Consider the following 22,232-nt stretch of genomic DNA (forward strand, 5'->3'; position numbering starts at 1 on the left):
ATTGGAGGTCAGTGGGAAGAATGTTCCTTACATTGGAGGTCAGTGGGAAGAATGTTCCTTACATTGGAGGTCAGTGGGAAGAATGTTGCTTACATTGGAGGTCAGTGGGAAGAATGTTCCTTACATTGGTGGTCAATGTCCTCCTAACACATAGCAAAACAGAGCACTGGTGTCAGTAACTTCAGAGAGGCAGAAAATGGCAAATATCTCAAGGCACTGCTAGAAACCTCCGGAGGAACTCTGGTGTTCCACAGAACCCTAATTAAGAAAATGCTGATGTAGCCACTGAGAACCAACGAGCCTGTGCAACAGAAAAGGGAAAAAACAAAAACAAACAAACCCAGACACCAGGGACAATACAATAAAGACAGACTCCAAAAATGCAAAATTTTATTATTTAAGCTCACTAGAAACAAAATGTATAAATTACAATATCAAACCAGTGTTTTATAAATGTGCTGCAACAGGACATCACATTATGTAATAAAAATCTCCCATTTTCTGCAAAATGATGAACCCGATATTTAGAATAAGTCACTTGGAAATTACAGTGTTTAGTGGAGCTGTAAGGCAATTATACATTTCATAAAGGCACCCGCGGCAGCCATATTTCATAAAGGCACCCGCGGCAGCCATATTTCATAAAGGCACCCGCGGCAGCCATATTTCATAAAGGCACCCGCGGCAGCCATATTTCATAAAGGCACCCGCGGCAGCCATATTTCATAAAGGCACCCGCGGCAGCCATATTTCATAAAGGCACCCGCGGCAGCCATATTTCATGAAGGCACCCGCGGCAGCCATATTTCATGAAGGCACCCGCGGCAGCCATATTTCATAAAGGCACCCGCGGCAGCCATATTTCATAAAGGCACCCGCGGCAGCCATATTTCAAAAAGGCACCCGCGGCAGCCATATTTCAAAAAGGCACCCGCGGCAGCCATATTTCAAAAAGGCACTTCAGTCTAGTGATGAAGTCACATCTTGTGGGTGTATTTGTATAGGACTGCAGCTTGGGTACACTAATGTCTGTAAATGACAGCTGTATATTTACCTATGGTACCCGCACGCCTTAGCTGGTCTGTGCCAACCCTCCGTTTTCTCATACCCGATGCTCTCACACACACACACACACACACACACACACACACACCTCTGTAGCACCTCCGTTGCCTCCTTATTAACAATTCTTTTCGCCTAAACTCTCCCGCACCCGTGTATCGAGTCCCTATAGCAGTGATGGCGAACCTTGGCACCCTAGATGTTTTGGAACTACATTTCCCATGATGCTCATGTACTCTGCAGTGTAGTTGAGCATCATGGGAAAGGTAGTTATATAACATCTGGGGTGCCAAGGTTCCCTATCACTCCCGTATAGCCTTGAATGGGCTGTATATGGAGGACTACATTTGCACAGATACAGCCAAGATTATTTTCACCAGAAAGGCCATAAACACCGGAGGAGCCAGCGGCAGCAAGTACACAAGCTCGGGTGAGGGAGCACCTCAGGGTAACCATAGTTCAAGGAGGTAAAAAAAAGGTACAGATGTCAGTCACAGTTTAGTGCCCATTAATCCCAATGTGTGAACGGTGCCAGTTTTTTTTTCCTTTTTTGTCCACAGGAGGCAGCTTTTCTCTCTTTAGAATGTACATTTCTGCAAACTCAGCACTTTTCATGTTACATCAAAGTATAGTCTTGCATCACTACTTACTGAAAAAAGGCACTAGAGATCAGAGAGGTCTCTACAGTTCCATATGTCTCAGCTGGCCAGATTTTATTGCAGCCAGCTACATTTTTTTTTTTTAACCGCTATGATTATAGATCTCAAAAAAGCTCCCAAACTTGAATTCAGGCCAGTCTCCCAAAAGACTGGGTGCAAGTCACCGACAGGAGCTCCTCCGCTGCCCCCCACAGCACAAATCCAAAAGGAGGCAGAAGCTCTGCACTCAGATTCAAAACACTGACAACCTTTATTAACCCAGACAAAGCAAACAGAGCCTTGCTAAGTGGCAGTAACACCGCCGCCTCCAAACATGTTTCACAACTAAGCCGACCATAGAAGGTTTGTATCTCAGCCAGTTTAGTAGGGAACAGCCGAGACTCTATCCATTTTTTGGAAAGGCTGGCTGGACTGAAGACAATCGATGGGCAAAAAAAAAAAAAGTCTTTTTTTTGTTTTAATTTATGCTATAGCCGCCAGCAGTGATCATTGTGTTCTGCTGGCAAGGAAGACTCTCCACCAGAACACAATAGCATTGCGGGAGAGATTCCTCCATCAACATTAACTGCGTTAAATAGGGGAATCAAACAAGTTGTTTTTCCTGCCAACTGTGGGAAAAAGGACAGAAAATTGCATAACACTATGGGCTGCTTAAAGCAGAGCTCCACCCAAAAGGGGAAGCTTCGGTTATCTGCCTCATCCCCCCCCCCTTCCAATGCCACACTCGGCACCTTTTGGGGGGGGGGGGGGGGGGGTGGTGTGGAGTGGTGCAGGGACCAGATTTTCGCCACAAACTCATCTAAAAGTCCACCACCCTCCTCCTTCCCCTGCAGCCGTCCCAATGAGACAGCAAAGTAGGGAACCGGCTTTAAAGCTGCAAGGTTTCCCCTTGGTGGAGATGGTGGCAGCAGCAGCACCAGATAGCCAATTGAAAAATTCTCGCAGTTGAAGACACCGCTGGATTCCTGGACCAGGTAAGTGTCTTAATAATAAAAGTCAGCAGCTACAGTGTTGGTAGCTGCCGACCAGGGCCGGACTTACCATTGGGCTTGACTGGGCCACCCAATAGGGGGCCCCGCAGGCCCTGCCGAGAAACTTGGCCGAGTGTTATCACCTCAGCTCAGCTCACAGTCACGCCCTATGATGGACATAACACAGTGACCGGCCGTGACTGTGAGCTGAGTACACTCAGCTAATCTTGGCTCCTCTGGGGACTGCGAGAGGACTCAAGAGCCGCTGAGAGGACTCGAGAGCCGCCAAGATACACAGGAGTCTGTATCTCGGCGCCATTTTTAAACGTCTATTCCCTCCTAAACTTGGGGTGCGTGTTATATGCCGGCGCGTGTTATATGTCCATAAATACGGTAATGTATAGAAGGTAGGGCCCACAAGTGACTCAAGCCCCCCCCCCCCCCCCCCAAGTCCTGTCCTGCTGCCGACTTATTTTTTCTGCAGGAGCTCCTCTAAGTCATAAAAGGAGGGAAAGGGGTTTACTCGCACAATGGTGGAATTATTGATGGTGCTAAAGAGAATTAGTATGTGGCTATTGCTTTAAAACATTTTACATCACATATTCTACTTTAGTAAAAGCACTTCTCCTGCTATACAACAGGACCATGTTCCCCCCAATTGCATATTGGTGGCTAAAGCATATTGCTCAAGGGGGGGAATGTACTGTACTTTGTCAAGATCAATAAAGACTGTCAGTGTTGAATCTCTCGGGAGTGCAGCCAGCTTCCTTTTTCCTTTAGATATGAGCTGTGAATATAACTCTGCAACCAATCAGACGTTGCCTTTTATCAATCTTCTGAGGCAACAAAAAAAAAAAAATAGCATATTTATAAATTCTGCATTCAAAAATAATTAAATAAAATCACATTAAAAAGAAACCTTTTTTTTTAATATAAATTCTGCATCCAACAAATAAAAATCACATTAAAAGAAACCTTGTTTTATAAAAAAAAAAAAACCTTCTACAGTCACTTTTTAAAGTAGTCATTATGCACTTTAAAGTCGGCTCTAAACACAGACCCTTTAACTAGATTTGGTCCCATGCGAGAAGCACGGTGTGATTTATATAGAAGTCCTGTAGTGTGATATATACATAGTAGTGTAAAAAGTTCAGACACAGTAGTCATGTAAGGCACCTTCGTAAATTTGATTCATTATCACGCTAAAAAGGTGTTAGTGTTTTAAATATGGCCAACAGGAAATCTGCTTTGTGCAAGGAATGGTGTTCTTAAAAGAAAAACACACAACACTGGTGTGAATGGTATCAACTATTACATCTTCGATTTTTTGGTCCCCATGGCTTTCAGACCAGCATAAAAAAAAAAAAGTGTGTGTGTGTATATATATATATATATATATATATATATATATATATATATATATATATATATATATATATATTTATTTTTTTTATTACACACACACACACATTTTTTTATATATATTTTAATACAAATACTACCAGTAGGCATTAATCCAGTTTTTTTTTTGTAAGGAATAAAATCAGTAGGAATGTTAAAAAAAACAAAAAAAATAAATCTATTTACAATGCCAGTGAAAAAAAATAAAAAAATATATAAAAAAATCAACCCTAAAGGTTCATTCACACGTACATTGCTCTGACGAGTGATCCGATTCAGTGAGCATTTGATAGGCAGCGAGGTGGTGTTGAATCGCCTCTTCACCATCTTAAATTCTACCCTAAAACCTAAATTCCACACTCGCATGAGGCAACGGCAATGCAGGGCACTTGCAGAACGATCCCATTCACTTGAAAGTAAGGGGGGTACAATTCCTGTTGCAGCATGTGTACACCCCCAGGCACTCCCTCTGTTGCTAAAGAGGGTAGCGGTAAAACTGTGGCTCGAGTGGGGGGGTGGGGGGGGGGCAGTTTACATCATCCCAACCTCATGTGTGAATGAATCCTAAATCTCCAGCATTCCAATAGTCTCTTGTAACAAATAATTTTTTTCACTTTTAAAACTATTTTACACAGAGTAAATCAAATCTATTTATATTCACACAAGTGGAAAAAAAAAAAAAAAAAAATAGTAAAAAAAAAAGAAAATAAAAATACCAAGTCGAGGACAGAATGATTAAAGAAATAAAAAAAAAAAAAAAAAAAAAAAAAAAAAATTAGGTCACTTGTCAAACTGAATGGTTTGGTCCATTTTTTTTTCAGTTCTGGCCTTAAACAATCAAACTCTCTCGACTCAAAGCTTCACCCTGAAAGACAAAAGATTACAATATATAGTTAGTTGTTTATTTAAAAAAGAGAAAGCAATGGCTACTTTCCCCTACGACGGGTTCCCTTCAAAAAGAAGTTATCCTTTATTTACCATCTCAAAACGGACTCACCCTTTTCATCTTCTTCCCCCTAGAGGAGACCGATTCGGTTTCCGTATATGGAGGTGGCGGCGGTGGAAAATCGTCGTCGTCATGGCGGTTCCTTCTGCCGTCTGAGCGGGAAGAACTGGGAATGCTGTCTAGACCATCGCGGCTGCCGGCTCTCTGCTGCTTCTTGCGCAAAACCTCATCGAGGAACCGATCGTCGTATGCTGGGTCCTTACGGTGGCGGCCCACATCTTGGATGTCATCTCTGCTGCGGCTTCTTTTACCTCCGTAGTAATCGTCACGAGGATCAGGAGAGCGCCCGTCCTTACCTCGGCCATATCCACGACTGCTGTTGTCGTCGTCGGAATTGCGTCTTCCTCGGCTTCGGCCCTCAGGGGGAGAATCGCGGTAGGGTCGGTCTCGTCTCTCATATTCATCGAGGTCATCTACAGAGCGAGTGCGGCCGCGTCTCTCCATCGGTGGGGCATGACGGGGTCTATCGTCATAAGGGGGCTGACGAGGGACCGGAGGGCGGCGGTAATCACTTCCCATGAGGCTTTCCTCCTCCATATCCCGGATGGGAGTCATGCCTTGGTTGCGCAAACGATCCAGACCGTTCCTGAGATTGTTCCTCTGATCATCCTCGTGTAAAGAGCTCACTTCACTCATGACTGTAGCTGGAGGAAAAAAATAAATAAAAATGAAAAAAGGCATTCTACAAATTAAAAACACCTACTAGTTAAAAATAAAAACCAAGACAGAAGACTAAAAAGGTCCATATACACACAATCTGACTTTTTGACAACAAACATGCAAATGAGCTGTTTTGGAGCAACATCGGACCGTGTGCACGCTCCATCGGACAAAACTTTTTCGGTTTTCATCAGACTTTTGTTGGCTGTGCGAACGGACAAACTTTCTGGCAACAAAAGTCCGATGGAGCAAAGTCCGATAGTGTGTCCAGAAAACCATAGGACTTTTGTACAAAGTACAAAGACGCATGCTCAGAACCAATGCAAAAGATCAGACAACAATACAGAAGTTGACCAAAGGTGGCGGTAAAGAGCAGAAAAACCACACGATTTGGTGAAAGTTGGCTGAAAAAGTCCTGCCGTGTGTATGCAATACAAGTTCACAGCCGACGCCCTTTGTCCAAAAATCCACAGGAAAGTTTGTACAAAGTCCGATCGTGTGTATGAGGCTTGAGGAGATCATCACGGGTCTCCCCATATGACCGGGTCCGGTAATTTGCCTCTCCCCTATACCTGCAAACCTGATCCATTGGCAAAGGCTACAGCAGTGCATGGAGGCGGAATGGGAGCATGTGGCTTGATAGGTATTAGGAAGGTTAGGGATAGGAGGGGGAATATTTTGGAAATGTTCTGGAGAGAAGACGAACATACCATTTTCAAATCTACTGCCAGGTCCTGGTCTGGTTGGGTCGAAATTTGCCAGCTCCTTCTCCATATAGTAAAGGACCCTCATGGAATCATCTTGTTGGTTGGCTTGTATGCGATAGCCACTGCGTACTGCAACATGAAAAAATTAAAAATAAAAAAAACGAAAAAAAAACACCACAACAGACATTAGATTCCAAAGTTCCAAAACATAGCATTCTATATCCAGACACTGGCCAATCAAGTGCTGCCATGTAAGTGAAAGTAATCCACCATTATAGTTATAACAGAATATGTGGAGACAACAGAGGGAGAATATAGCAGCACTGCCTCTCATACTGAGACATGCAAGCAGAAAACAGAAACCGGGGGGGGGGGGGGTTACAAAGATTGGAATAAAAATTGAATCAGCTGTTCACATAAATCAATCAGGTTTTAAATGTAATGCTGCAAAGCATCCAGTTCATTCAGGTCATTCCATCCAAAATTCTCACCAGACAGTAACCAGGTAACTCCACATGCCATTAGTAAACCATCCCAACAACATTTATATGGCACTATGATGTATACTGTTATTTACACATACGTGAGGTTGGCGCATCGTTGTCCCGAATCAGAGGAGCCTGAGAACTGTGTCCACCCACTAGAATAAGAGAATATCATATTAACATCTGGGAAAAAAAGGTTTAAAGTTAATGAGTTTTATTTTTATTTTTTTAAACAAGCATATTAATTATACTTACCTGCTCTGTGTAGTGGTTTTGCACAGAGCAGCCCGATCCTCCTCTTCTCAGGTCCCCCGCAGAGCTACTGGTTCTTTCCCCCCTTCTGAGTGTCCCTATAGCAAGCTGTTTGCTATGGTGGCACTTGTGTGAGCTAGCTCCCAAGCTGGGCTCTCTGTGTCCATTGACATACACAGTGTGGCCCGCCCCCTCCCCAACACCCTCCTTACGGGCTGTGATTGTCAGCAGCAGGAGCCTAAGGCTCCTACTGCCTCCATGTCCAGGGATTAAAGTAAGAGAGGAGAGTGCAGCTGCTCTCAGGCACAGCGCTGAATCGAGATTGGACTCAGGTAAGTGTTTGGGGGGGGGGGGGGCTGGGGGAACTGAACACACAGGTTTTTTTACCTTAATGCATAGAACTTATTAACCAGTCCAGACACAGCCAATGACAGATCACTGTACCAGGCTGCTGCTAGTATCATGTGATCACGGTGACCAATCACAGCAGATCACATGACAATTGTAAACAATGTAAGGCTTAGATTCATGCCATTCATTGTGTTGCTAACTGTGGTCACAGTGATCATATGGTACAGACAGGGTCATTCACAGCCCATCTGTACCATATGATTAGTCGTGGTCAATTATAGCTAATCTAACAATACACAATGAATCAAGGTTTTATTCAGTAAAAATGGTTAATTATAACAGTAATCAAGCAATGTGAAAAAATAAAAATCAATAATAATAATAATAATAATAATAATAATAATACAGATCACTTCCCCAGAGTAGTACAATTTTAAATACCTTGGACTGTCTACTTTCAAAAAGGGGTATTTTGGGGGACATTTGTACTGTCCTGGTGTTTTTGGGCCTAAAGAAATGACAGTCCATCAGGACTGGTGAATTTTTAGATAGACGCGATATAGATTAGAATCTACACACAATTTGTGAACGTTATAACTTTAAGGCTGGGTTCACACCTATGCGAATTGGATGCGGGTTTCTCCACTTCCATTTTGCATAGCAGGAGAATGTTACCGTCTCCGGGGTGGCTGCAAAGTGCACTGCACAGAAACTCTCTGCGTCTTTGGCTCAGTTTCAGGGCTGAATTCAGGCAAAAATTTCGGCCCCCCGATTTGTCCCTGAAACGGAGAACAGGAACGCACAGCTTTTCTATGTGAGCTGCTGAAATTTTAGGTGAGCCGAGCCGAATACAGACTAAATAATATACACCGATTTGGGTTATTTTCACCAAAGATACATAGCGGAATACAGTTTGGCCTAATTTTCTGAAGAAAGATAATTTGTGCAAAAAAATAAATAAAAAAATAGGATAAAAATGTAATCTGGGTACATCATTGCATGACCGTGCAATTTGTCATTAGGGCTCAGTTCACACTGCTGCGATGTGAGAACCCGTACAGTCCAGTACGGGTTCCCGCATTGCATGTCACCCACCGGCGAGCCACACTGCCCTATGCGAACCGCTGTGGGTGGCAACAGAAAGTTAATGACACCCCCAAATCAGTTCGCATATCGCAGTGCAAAGTGTCAAATGGTGCAAAATTGGATCGCATAGCTGTGAACACCCAATGCAATCTGATTCCAATGCGGACCAAAAAAAAAAAAAAAAAAAAGGGTGGGTCCTGCACTATTTTGGTGCGAATGCAATTCCAGCCATACAGACATATAAAGCTTACCTGTAGGTAAAGTGAATATCTGCTAAATGTGCAATATTTAGGAGATATTTACCTGGATGCGGCCAGTGACATCACTGGCACATAGGCTCTGAAGGTCCGGCATACCTTGCAGGACCTTCAGAGCCTTGTGTCTAAACTGATGGCTCCCAACACACGTGTGGGAGTGACGTCATTGCGGCTCCTGCCAATCACATAGCCGGAGCTCCCAAACCCAGAAGAAAGACGGGGGAACATGTCAGCCCTCTCACCATTGACATCACAGCGTTGGAAGGCTTCGTTCCAAGGTGAGCATTTAATAATGTGCTAGTATGCTATGCATACTAGCGCATTATGCCATTGCCTTGCAGGTTTTGTTTTGCAACATCTGCTTTAAATGCGACAGCGCTAAAAATTGGCGTGGATAGGAAGGAGTGAAAGTGCCCGGTATTGAGGTGGTTAAGGTAAAAAGAAAACCTTCTGCCTTGATAACCACTTTAAAGTTGCACTGATGCTGGAAGATTGTTCTACCAGAAAAACAAAAATGATTACCAGAACTTGCTGCATCGAAGTCCATTCCGTACCCGTTGTACACGGGCTGCATTGGTCCCATATGGATGACGGATCCGGGTGGCGGCACTTTCATCTGGCTGGAATGGGAGTACATGGAAGGCGCATACACACTGGGGGCATACATGCTAGGCACTCCGGCTGTTGCTGCCTTCCCTGCCTCATACACTGAGGAAACAGAGGGAGATTAGATTAGATTTATTCCATGCTTTGGTACAACCAATTCAATTTTCCATTCATGTTTTTGATTAAAAAGGGAACTTCTCTTTATGTAATTATCATCATTACTGGGCAATACTGTGGCTTCTGGAAAATAATTTTTCTTTTAAAAACGGCAAGCATGTCACCTTGTGTGATGCTGCAAAACGTGCTCTCCCAAAACAAGTATCTGCTTCCTGCATTAGATGGGAGCCTCCCCTATGACAGAATCGCAGTCCTGAAAATCTGCATTCAAAGACCTCCTCTGCTTATGTGGCCGTCACTGCTGACCTCCTAAAATATGCTCATTGACTGTTATACTGACCTGCCCTGGCTGCAATACTTTCAGTTTTTGGACTTAAAGTGGGAAGAAAGGCAACGAGGGCAGGGGAGCAAGGGTAGAAAAAAAAAAAAATAAAAATAAAAAAAATAAAAATAAAAAACACGAGGGCAGGGGGAGCAAAGGAAAGAGAAAAAACAAGGGCAGGGGGAGCAAAGGAAAGAAAAAAAAACAAGGGCAGGGGGAGCAAAAGGAAAGAAAAAAAAACGAGGGCAGGGGAGCAAAAGGAAAGAAAAAAAAAAACGAGGGCAGGGGAGCAAAAGGAAAGAAAAAAAAAACGAGGGCAGGGGGAGCAAGGATAGAAAAAACGAGGGCAGGGGGAGCAAGGATAGAAAAAACGAGGGCAGGGGGAGCAAGGATAGAAAAAAAAACGAGGGCAGAGGGAGCAAGGAAAGAAAAAAAACGAGGGCAGAGGGAGCAAGGAAAGAAAAAAAACGAGGGCAGAGGGAGCAAGGAAAGAAAAAAAACGAGGGCAGAGGGAGCAAGGAAAGAAAAAACGAGGGCAGAGGGAGCAAGGAAAGAAAAAACGAGGGCAGAGGGAGCAAGGAAAGAAAAAACGAGGGCAGAGGGAGCAAGGAAAGAAAAAACGAGGGCAGAGGGAGCAAGGATAGAAAAAACGAGGGCAGAGGGAGTAAGGATAGAAAAAACGAGGGCAGAGGGAGTAAGGATAGAAAAAACGAGGGCAGAGGGAGTAAGGATAGAAAAAACGAGGGCAGAGGGAGCAAGGAAAGAAAAAACGAGGGCAGAGGGAGCAAGGAAAGAAAAAACGTTACCCTTGTTCAACTGCAAAACCCAGCTTCTTGAGGTCAGGCCGGTGCTCTGGCTGAGGTGTCTCCACAGTTGGCAATCAGTAATAATAGTTAAGTTCGGCTATTCCGAATCATCCAAAGTGTAAATCCTTATTCTCTACACCAGGGGTGGCCAACCCGCGGCTCTTTGATCGGTTTCCTGCGGCTCTTCGGGCTGGTTCGGGCTGTTTCATTGTGGTGACAGGCAGCCCGAGTCTCTGCACTCCTCCCACACATCAACAGCCAATCAGCGTGTAGTGTCCCCAGCCCGCCACATTTGAATACATAGGCGCTGGAGTGAGGCTGAAGGGGGGCAGAGGAAGGAGCAACACGCTGTATCTGAAGCCGATGAGATACAAAAAAGGTATGGCCACAAGTGTGCAGGTTACTGATCTGTCCTCCCTTCTCCCTCTGTCTTGCTCTGTACTTTTTTTTTTTTTTTTTTTTATAACGTTTCACCTGAACACTGATAAGATCTGCTCAGCACATTCTCTGTCTGTTGATAGTGTGACACACGGCTGGCTGTTAACCATTTCAGCTTCTTTTCACTTATTTATCCAGAGCTCTGTGTGTGCTGCATGCTTTCTGTGATGTTTTTTGGAAGAATTTACTGCTAGTTCAGGCTAGAAGACCCATTAACTGTTTGTTATCCTGACCAGTTCACTGTTTGTAAGACAATTTGTATTTTGGAAATTAGATGAGCTGCTGTCTTCTGTCACATGGATGTACTTTCAAAGGAAGATTACTGACCTGTGGTCTTTGTAGTGTTAAAACAGTGTGTGACATTTACAATAAATCCAGCTGAGCAAAAGTATGTGTGTATGAGGAAGGGATGGGGTGATGTTCATGTGTGCCCATGCGTATGATGTGGCTCTTTGCGGTAACTCGGTAAAAAATGTGGCTCTTGGTCTTCGTCTGGTTGGCCACCCCTGCTCTACACGGTTAAACACAAATGTAAGATGCTAATGCGTACATTGCATTTGTGTTTTACCATGTAGCGAATAGAGATTTACACTTTGGATGATAAAGAGTAGCCAGCTGAAACTTGCCATTATTCCTGAAGGAGCAATACCTTTGCAGTGGGACCCTCAAAAATATAAGGGCAGATGTTTGTCAAGTCCAGGGAATAGGGGAAAAAGACTATTATCTTGTTTCTCACTCCTTCGGTCACCTGTGCTCTAAGATCCAAATGGCTGGTGTGGCGCCCCCAATGTCCTCACTCTTTCAATATGAGCAACTCAACATTTGTTGAGAAAAAAAAAAAAAATCCATCCGAGTGATCTATGTACATTGCAAGAATTTTAACACATTGTTGCAAATTCCTATCCGATTCTGCTCTGAAAGAATAGCCGCTTATTTGACCACCACAACTTTTGCATACTGATTTTGAATAAGAGTGACTGGTTCATTGTAATCAGCTGACACTTTCAGCATTCTGCTGAGGAAAGTTGCACTATCTGCATCCCTTTAGAATTGTTAAGGAGCAGCTCACCAAAAATCTGATATTTAGCTTTTTGAAAATGACCGACTGATATCTGGAGAACTACTAACACGGCGCAGTAATGGAAGGGCAAATCTTACATGCTCTGGGGCAGCAGCACTTCTCAGGACAGCAGGGGCAGCTCACATAGCAGCAGCAGGTGTGTGGGCAGCACTGACACCAGCAGATGCCAATCATCAGGAAGAAGAAGAAGGCAGCAAGGATAATAAGCACGACAAACAGCCAATCTGAAAAACACAAAAGGTAGTAAAACAAGTTGAAAAAAAAACACAGGAAATCTTTACCAAAAATAAAATGTCTTCAATAAAAAGTGAATACGTAAACCTCTAAACAGCAGGAGCCTAAAGATACCCGTCCATGCCATGAGGGGGGCGATTTCCTCCTATAAATGCTACCGGCTTGGCTGCGATGCCAATCAACGGTTTCAGAGTTACCAACCCAGAGCAATCATTTCCTTTAGGAGTTTGGGATTAATGGCTGTTTTCCTGGGTTAGAGACACACATACATACACACCCATTATATATATATATACATATACATATACACATACACATACATATACATACATATATATATATACATACACACACACACATGAATGAATGAAAATACTTATATAGCGCACAATGCGAACTGAATCGCCTCTATATACACACATATGCATGCATACACACTTTAATAATCTATTTTCCTAAATTTGGATGGTGAGGGAAAGGATTAGAACTCCTGTTTGGTTCAGCATGTAATATTATAAAAACACTAATACAGATAATAAAAATGTAAAACAATTTTTTTAAAATTATTTGGATTTTTTTACGTTATCTGTATTGGTGTAATTTTTTATAATAAAAAATAAAAATCGCAACAACATACTGGAAATATCACTATCCCTCTATCTCTAGGGAGGATTTTATTATAGAAGACACTCTGGGGTTGATTTACAGCATGGGCATTTGCTATAGGACTTTGCATCTGAAAGTCAGCAGAGCTTCTCCTCATTTACTAACAAAAATGCTGGGTTTTATTTTCCTTGCATGTGATTGGGCATTCTTTGCAATGCGAAGCTTCACCTCATTTACCAAGCTTTGGAGTAAATGTGCTTGCAAGATGCAGTCCGTTTAACTTTAGTAAATCAATCCCTCTGTATGTTTTCTCTGTCATAATGCGCCATTCTTCATTTTTTTTTTTTTAATCTGTGTACAATAAGCCACTCATACACCCACCTCAGTGTACATACCTGGCCAGGACAAAGCAACACCCTTGTACATGCATGGACGTTACATCATCCCAGCCAATCAATATTGCTGAAGATTACAAACCCAGAAGATGACTGGGTGAAGATGAAACCACAAGGTGACGAGGAGGACCTCGGCCATTGTATTGCAAGAGTAAGGTGCCATAACATGCAAATATTCTCAGCATACTTTAACATGGATGGCCAAAGCTCCCGGGGGGGGGGGGGGGGTCCAGCACTCCCTCACATTACTGTCCCTTTAAATATCAGCTGCAGAACAAGTGCATTGTTCTTTCACACAAAGAAAACGAAGACCTAAATGAGTCTGAGGGAGAGGGAAGAGGCCCGCTAGGGGGGAATTGATATTGTATTAATATTATTATATTAATATTGTTTTGTTTGTAAAAACGGCAAGAATATAATGTGTTTTTTTTTCTTGATGATGTTTATTGGAATATGTGGCTATTAGAAAGTATTTTGTATATGTTCTTTTCATTAACAATTTATGTTTTGTATTTTTGCAAAGAAATAAAGAATTAAAAAAAAAATATATATATATGAGTCCGAAAAAGATTTGCTAGGAGCCCTCCAAAAAGCAAAAGACGGAAAGGGCGCCCTAAATACCAGCATGAGCCCAGTAGACTACGCTGAGCGGACTGCAGATCTACAATCAACCAAGCAAACGACAAATCTAAAACCACACCGGAAATAAGGAAACCAAAGCAGAACCGCACACCGCTACCAAATTGTTACAGAAGTAGTAAAAATTTGTATAAAAACAACCATAATACAGAGTATCTGTTCTGCCTGTATTATCAACAAAAGTTTTATAAATTCCAGGCAACCAGTAATGAAAAAAATAAAAAATCTGAAGGAAAAAAGACCAACCGCACTTCAAAAAACACATACAAGGCCAGAGGAGGTCTTCTACAATTAAGCCCAGCCTTGTTGGTTACGCATGTCAGAGAAGGAGATCCCAGATGGGACTATGGCTCTGATTTACTGAAACTGGAGAGCGCAAAATCTAGTAACCAATCAGCTTCCAGTTTTTTTGCTTTTTTTGTGAAAGCTTAATTGAACAAGCTGAAGTTAGAAGCTGATTGGATACCATGCACAGCTGCACCAGATTTTTCACTCCCCAGTTTTAGCAAAAATCAACCCTCCTGTTCTGGATTAAGTTACCATAGTTTGAATTTTCTTGGTAGTGCAGCTGGTCTTTTCATTTGGATTAGTGCACTCTATGGGGGGGTATAGGAAGAGCCCCTGCATGCGATCGATCGTCCACAAGGATGATTCCGATTCAGGGCTCGGGAGCAACGTGCCCGATATTTTACCCAGGAATGAACACTTTTGTAAATAAAATTACAATTCAAATATTTTCAATGGTAATACTGCCAAAACTGCCTGGAGGGGTACTAAAACTATTTAGCCAACGGATTTTTTTTTTTTAATGTCCCCGTTATTACTGCACACCCTGAAAACACAAGTTAGTCCAGTATTAAAAGGCAGATTTTAAACATTCACAGATCTGTTTGCCAACACACAGAAATAGAGGAGACGCAATCATTTAAAAAAGCGGATTCTGAATAAGTCATCAAAAAAAAAAAAAAAAAAACTAATAATAATTAAAAAAATAAATAAATAAAATAAAAAAGGGACACATTCAGTTTCTAAAAGGCCCAATTCATATGGGTGTACCAATCCGTATGCCCGGGTGAAGGGCAGTCTTCGGCTATCCAAGTTACACTGGTGTTCCATGCTGGGTGGTGCAGGCAGCCTGTTCAAATCAATGACAGGCGAACAGCTGCATGGATCTCCACGCACATTCTGGGGTGCACAGCCATGCGGGTCTGGTGCAGGAGATTTTTTACGTAAAAGAAGAACTGGAGCACTCAGAATCTGGTGCAGCTGTGCATGGTAACCAGCTTCTAAATTCAGCTTGTTGAATTAAAGGGGGGTTTGTAAACCCTCGTGTTTTTTCACCTTAACCACTTTCAGACCGGACCATTTTGCTGGTAAATGACCAGAGGTCTTTTTACACTTTGGCACTGCGCTGCTTTAACTGGTAATTGCGCGGTCATGCAATGTTGTACCCAAACAAAATTTGCGTCCTTTTCTTCCCACAAATAGAGCTTTCTTTTGATGGTATTTGATTGCCTCTGCGATTTTTATTTTTTGCGATATAAACGTAAAAAGACCGCAAATTTTGAAAAAAAATGATATTTTCTACTTTTTGTTATTAGAAAAATCCAATAAACTCAATTTTAGTCATACATTTAGGCCAAAATGTATTCAGCCACATGTCTTTGGTAAAAAAAAAGTCAATAATTGTATATTTATTGGTTTGCGCAAAAGTTGTCACATCTACAAACTAAGGTACGTTTTCTGGAATTTACGCAGCTTTTAGTTTACGACTGCCTATCTCATTTCTTGAGGTGCTAAAATGACAGGGCAGTACAAAACCCCCCCAAATGACCCCATTTTGGAAAGTAGACCCCCTAAGGAAATTGATAAGAGGCATGTTGAGCCCATTGAATATTTTATTTTTTTGCCTCAAGCGATTGAATAATGACAAAAAAAAAATTTTTTTTTTTTTTTTTACACAAAGTTGTCACTAAATGATATATTGCTCACACATGCTATGGGCGTATGTGAAATGACACCCCAAAATAAATTCTGCTGCTTCTCCTGAGTACGGGGATACCACATATGTGGGACTTTTTGGGAGCCTAGCCGCGTACAGGGCCCCGAAAACCAAGCACCGCCTTCAGGCTTTCTAAGGGCGTAAATTTTTGATTTCACGCCTCACTACCTATTACAGTTTTGAAGGCCATAAAATGCCAAGATGGCACAAAACCCCCACAAATGACCCCATTTTAGAAAGTAGACACCCCAAGCTATTTGCTGAGAGGCATGTTGAGTCCATGGAATATTTTATATTTTGCCACAAGTTGCGGGAAAATTACAAACTTTTTTTTTTTTTTTTTTTTTTCACAAAGTTGTCACTAAATGATATATTGCTCATGCATGCCATGGGCATATGTGAAATGACACCCCAAAATAAATTCTGCTGCTTCTCCTGAGTACGGGGATACCACATATGTGGGACTTTTTGGGAGCCTAGCCGCGTACGGGGCCCCGAAAACCAAGCACCGCCTTCAGGCTTTCTAAGGGCGTAATTTTTTGAGTTCACTTCTCACTACCTATTACAGTTTTGAAGGCCATAAAATGCCAAGATGGCACAAAACCCCCACAAATGACCCCATTTTAGAAAGTAGACACCCCAAGCTATTTGCTGAGAGGCATGTTGAGTCCATGGAATATTTTATATTTTGCCACAAGTTGCGGGAAAATTACAAACTTTTTTTTTTTCACAAAGTTGTCACTAAATGATATATTGCTCACGCATGCCATGGGCATATGTGAAATGACACCCCAAAATAAATTCTGCTGCTTCTCCTGAGTACGGGGATACCACATATGTGGGACTTTTTGGGAGCCTAGCCGCGTACGGGGCCCCAAAAACCAAGCACCGCCTTCAGGCTTTCTAAGGGCGTTACAGTTTTGAAGGCCATAAAATGCCAAGATGGCACAAACCCCCCCCCCCCCCCAAATGACCCCATTTTAGAAAGTAGACACCCCTAAATTTAGGGGTACACTAGTGAGACTAGGTAATAAATGGCGGGTGCCCTGAAACTATAAAAAAATAACTAACCAACCAGCGTCACCTGTAACAGTTATATGGTGATCACTGGTGAAAGGGTTAACTAGGGGGCAATCAGGGGGCTTTATGCGGTAGTATATGGGGGTCCCTGGCGCTATAAAAAGCTGCGGCGAACCTAAATACCTACCTGCCTAACTAGCGTCACCTGTGACACTAATACAGCGATCAGAAAAACGATCGCTTATTAGGCTGGGTTCACACTGGAGCGATGCGGGAACGCCACGAATGCGCGGCGGGTTCCCGCATCGCATGCCTCCCGGCGGCAGTTCACACTGCCCTATGCGAACTGCTGGGAGTGTCAGTGAAATGTTAATGACACCCCCAGATCAGTTCGCATATCGCAGTGCGATCTGCAAACTTGGATCGCATGGTGTGAACACCCATGCGATCCGATTCTGCTGCGGACCAAAAAAAGGGTCCCGTGCGAGTTTGCGGCGGGTGCGGCGGGTGCGACACGAATTCAGCCATACTATCTGTATAGCTGAACTCGAATCGCACAGAGATCGGATGTGATTTGCACTGCAGTGCGGTGCGAATCACATCCGTTCTCATAAACCGCTGCAATGTGAACCCAGCCTTAGTGACACTGGCGACGGGGGGTGATCACGGGGTTAAACCTTTATTGGGGGGGTTAGGGGGGTACCTTAGAACTAAAGGGGGCTAACCCTAACTGCCCTAACAGTTATTAGTCACAAATGACACCTGCCGGGTGATCAGGGGGTTAAACCTTTATTAGGTAATAAATGGCGGGTGCCCTGAAACTATAAAAAAATAACTAACCAACCAGCGTCACCTGTAACAGTTATATGGTGATCACTGGTGAAAGGGTTAACTAGGGGGCAATCAGGGGGCTTTATGCGGTAGTATATGGGGGTCCCTAGCGCTATAAAAAGCTGCGGCGAACCTAAATACCTACCTGCCTAACTAGCGTCACCTGTGACACTAATACGGCGATCAGAAAAATGATCGCTTATTAGGCTGGGTTCACACTGGAGCGATGCGGAAACGCCGCGAATCCGCGGCGGGTTCCCGCATCGCATGCCTCCCGGCGGCAGTTCACACTGCCCTATGCGAACTGCTGGGAGTGTCAGTGAAATGTTACTGACACCCCCAGATCAGTTCGCATATCGCAGTGCGATCTGCAAACTCGGATCGCATGGTGTGAACACCCATGCGATCCGATTCTGCTGCGGGCCAAAAAAAGGGTCCCGTGCGAATTTGCGGCGGGTGCGGCGGGTGTGGCGGGTGCGGCGGGTGCGGCGAATGGCTGAACTCGAATCGCACAGAGATCGGATGTGATTTGCACTGCAGTGCGGTGCGAATCACATTCGTTCTCATAAACCGCTGCAATGTGAACCCAGCCTTAGTGACACTGGCGACGGGGGGTGATCACGGGGTTAAACCTTTATTGGGGGGGTTAGGGGGGTACATTAGAACTAAAGGGGGCTAACCCTAACTGCCCTAACAGTTATTACAGTCACAAATGACACCAATGCAAAAAAAAAAAAAAAAAAAAAAAATGACATTGGTGTCACTGTGACTGGGGGGCAGGGGTAATTGGGGGGGTGATCGGGGGGTAAAGGGGGGGTGTGAGTGTGCCTGGCATGTTCTACTGTGTGTGGGATGTGTTGGTGCAACTCACTGATCCGCTCTCCTCCGTGTCGGAACGAAAAATACCGACACGGAGGAGAGAATACATCACTTCCTCTCCTGTGTTTACATTACAGGAGAGGAAGTGATGTCACCGGGGATTTCCATTCGTCGGGAGCGATCGCGAGGGGGTGGCCATGAATGAATGGCCGTCCCCTCGTCCGGGATCGCTCCCGAACGAAAACCGACCGCCGCAGGCACCGGGCGGGGGCCCGATCGGGCCCCCGACCCGCGGGAGGCAAAGGACGTACATGTATGTGCTTATGCCTGCCCGTGCCATTCTGCCGACGTACATCGGCGTGCGGCGGTCGGCAAGTGGTTAATGCATCCTTTGCATTAAGGTGAAAAAACCTGGCAGTGACCAGCCCCCCCCGTTTTACTTACCTGAGCCTGGAACTTGACCCACCAAGGACATGCTGTCTCTGCCCAGGGTTCTCAGCTCGATTGGATAGATTGATAGCAGCGCAGCCATTGGCTCCCGCTACTGTCAATCAAATCCAATGACAAGGGTGCTGGGGGGCGGGGCCGAGTGCCGCATTCGGCCTGTATGGACGCTGAATGCTGACTCGGGAGCGCACCTGCAAGGTAACCCCCCCAGGAGAGCGCTTCTCCCCTGGGGGGGGGGGGGGGGGTTTATCTGATGTGGGGAGGAGCTGCTGAGGGACCCCAGAAGAGCAGGTTTGGGGGCCACTCTGTGCAAAACCAACTGCGCAGTGGAGGCAAGCAAGATTGATATTTAGATATATTTAAAAAAAATAAATCTAACACATAACGAACCCTTACAATCGCTTTAAGCTTAGACAATAAAACCTGGAAGTGGATTGGCTTCTATGCAGAGCTGCGCCAGATTTTGCACTCTCCAGTTTTATTAAATCTCCCCCAGTCTGTTTGCATCCTGATATGTGCATTGAACCCGCACAGAGCTACACCACAGGATTCGCTTGGATATCTATACAGCTGGTTACCTGTCATTAATCTTAACAGGCTGACCCACACACCCCAGCATGGAACACCTGTGCATCCCGGGCAGCTAAAGGCAGCCCTTCCTATGGACCCTGATGCAGAATCCCAAACACACGTTTCTGTATAGTGGCTGTGTATGTAACCAGGCACGGTAGCGACTATCAGCTGGAACCAGAGGCAAGGCAGAAGAAAATCACCAGCACACCATGGATCTCTAATGTGGTTCCAAAGATTTATTCAGCATCATATTCTTTACAGCAAAAGCAACGTTTTGGAGTCTCACAGGACCCCTTCATCAGGCATGTGAGGACATATGCCTGATGAAGGGGTCATGTGAGGCTCCGAAACGTTGCTTTTGCTGTAAGAATATGATCACTGAATAAGTTTACGGACCCACACTGGAGATCCATGGTGCGCTGGTGACACAGTCTCCTGCCTGCATAAGGACTGGTACACCCATGTGAATGAGGCCAAATAGGGTCCTATAAAAAGGAATTTAACACTACTGATGGCATCAGCATAGTAAGCAAAATGAACAATTGGGTTGATTTACTAAAACCCGGAGAGTGCAAAATCTGGTGCAGCTCTGCATAGAAACCAAAATCAGATTCCAATTTTTTTTTTTGTTATAGCTCAATTGAACAAGCTGAAGTTAGAAGCGGATTGGCTACCATGCACAGCTGCTCCAGATTTTGCACTCTCCAGTTTTAGTAAATCAAACCGACTGTATCAACTTTTGATTTACTTGAATTAGGTATCTTTGTCTAATCTGCTTGCACATTAAAATTGCTATTTTTCAATTCACTTGGTTTTTAAACCCTGCAAATACCTGTACTACTTACACGCAATGGCCTCCTAGAACTGTGGCAAACACATCTGGCAATGTTATTCTTGGCTCTTTTATATACACTGACTTGTGGGTATTTTAGATTTGGTGGGCAGGTAAAGCGGTTAGTAGGAGATTTTTTTTTAGTGCTAATAAAAAGGGGCAGATATTTACTGTATAAGGGGGAGGGGTGAGGTAGCTGGTCATGGAACAGTTACCTTCCATGTTATCTATCTGAAAGTCTGGTAACAGCTCAGAGACCGCTGAGGTTTTACCTACAGGACAAAAGAAAGACACGTTACCAAACAGATTTGTGTAAAAAAAAAAATATATATATAAAGGGGGAACAAATGCATTAACTGCAGAAAAGTGTAAAAAAAAATATCCCTATGGAAAAAAAAAAAAAAAAAAAAAAAGGCAGAATATTAAAAGTATAACTAAAAAAGGAAAAACTTTTTTTCGTTTTGGATAGAGTGGAGAGAGATTAGAACCCCGGGACAGTTATTTCTTCTGTCTATGTCCACATTAGGGAGATTTATCCTCTCCATTTGCCCCGTTTACCATTATCATTGAAAGTCCCATAATTCGGGTTGTCCCCAGAAAAGTAGAGGGGAAATCTTCCAATGGGAATGCTAGTTCTGGTGACCTGGGGGGGTCCCCAAGGGATTTCCTCTCACTTCCTGTTTGGGACAGGAAGTGTTACGGTCTGTTTGGGACAGGAAATGAAGGGACATCTCCCCAATGGGAAACAGTTGGCAAAATATAAAAACTGATAGCAGGTTACAGCCCTCCTTTACTCTATCCAAAATGAAAGCCGTTTTGCCTATAGCTCTACTTTAAAAGAGTTTCAACAGAGGGGGATATTTTTAAAACTGTTTTCCATATCATAAGTGGTTTTAAATCAAGAAAATCCTCAAAACCTGCTCACATCTTACCAAAAGTGCGAAACCTACAAACAGCAAAAGAAAATCACTTCATCTTTCTGAAAAGTGACCTCTAGATGGCAGTGTTACTACATCAACTGAGACAAGTGAACTCCCATCTCAAATATTACCGGTATTTACAGCGCTGAAAATGTACGCAGCATTTTAAATATTTTGTACATTCACATCAGTCCCTGCCCTCAAGGAGCTCACAATCTAAGGTCTTTATTTCACATCCATACACATACAAAAATAAATAAATAAAAAAAAAAAAAAAAAAAAAAAGGTAAAAAGCCAAACCCTTCACTGAAGCAAGACAAGTTCACTTAGGGGTTAATTTACTAAAGACAAACGGGCCGTGTATATTACAAGTGCAGTTGCTCCAGGACAGGGGTCTCCAAACTGTGGCCCGGGGGCCAAATGCGGCCCCTTTACTTGCTTTTTTTTCGGCCCTCTGGATTATTTTGTATACCCAGATTCCAATGTTGGAGGCATAATTGGGGGAATTATGCCCCCACTGACACCAAAGGGGCACAATTCCTCCCAATGACACTAGGGCTGCAACTAACAATTTTCATAAATTGATTAGTTTGCCGATTAATCAAATAAATAAATAAGTGTGCGGTGTAGAATTGAAATATGTAAAG

The 22,232-nt window shown here is 43.5% G+C and overlaps 1 protein-coding gene across 2 annotated transcripts in view; it reads right to left on the minus strand.

The window, feature by feature from the left end:
• Positions 1–4,823: 4,823 nt before the first annotated feature.
• The window catches only part of LSR (lipolysis stimulated lipoprotein receptor), a 30,186-nt gene continuing 12,777 nt past the window's right edge, over positions 4,824–22,232 (minus strand). Inside the window, exons 4-10 of one of the 2 annotated variants that reach the window (XM_077456496.1) lie at positions 20,881–20,937; positions 12,345–12,491; positions 9,420–9,605; positions 7,050–7,106; positions 6,470–6,595; positions 5,091–5,743; positions 4,824–4,958 (exon numbers count right to left, since the gene is read on the minus strand). In XM_077456496.1, coding sequence (XP_077312622.1) covers positions 4,923–4,958; positions 5,091–5,743; positions 6,470–6,595; positions 7,050–7,106; positions 9,420–9,605; positions 12,345–12,491; positions 20,881–20,937 — 1,262 coding nt within the window. In that variant the 3' untranslated portion in view covers positions 4,824–4,922. The remainder of the gene's footprint in view (positions 4,959–5,090; positions 5,744–6,469; positions 6,596–7,049; positions 7,107–9,419; positions 9,606–12,344; positions 12,492–20,880; positions 20,938–22,232) is intronic. The other variant, XM_077456497.1, reaches the window with a different exon arrangement.

The sequence above is a fragment of the Lithobates pipiens genome, unplaced genomic scaffold (genome assembly GCF_037356315.1).
Source record: "Lithobates pipiens isolate NorthernLeopardFrog02 unplaced genomic scaffold, aLitPip1_a1.2 Scaffold_27, whole genome shotgun sequence".
Lineage (NCBI taxonomy): Eukaryota > Metazoa > Chordata > Amphibia > Anura > Ranidae > Lithobates > Lithobates pipiens.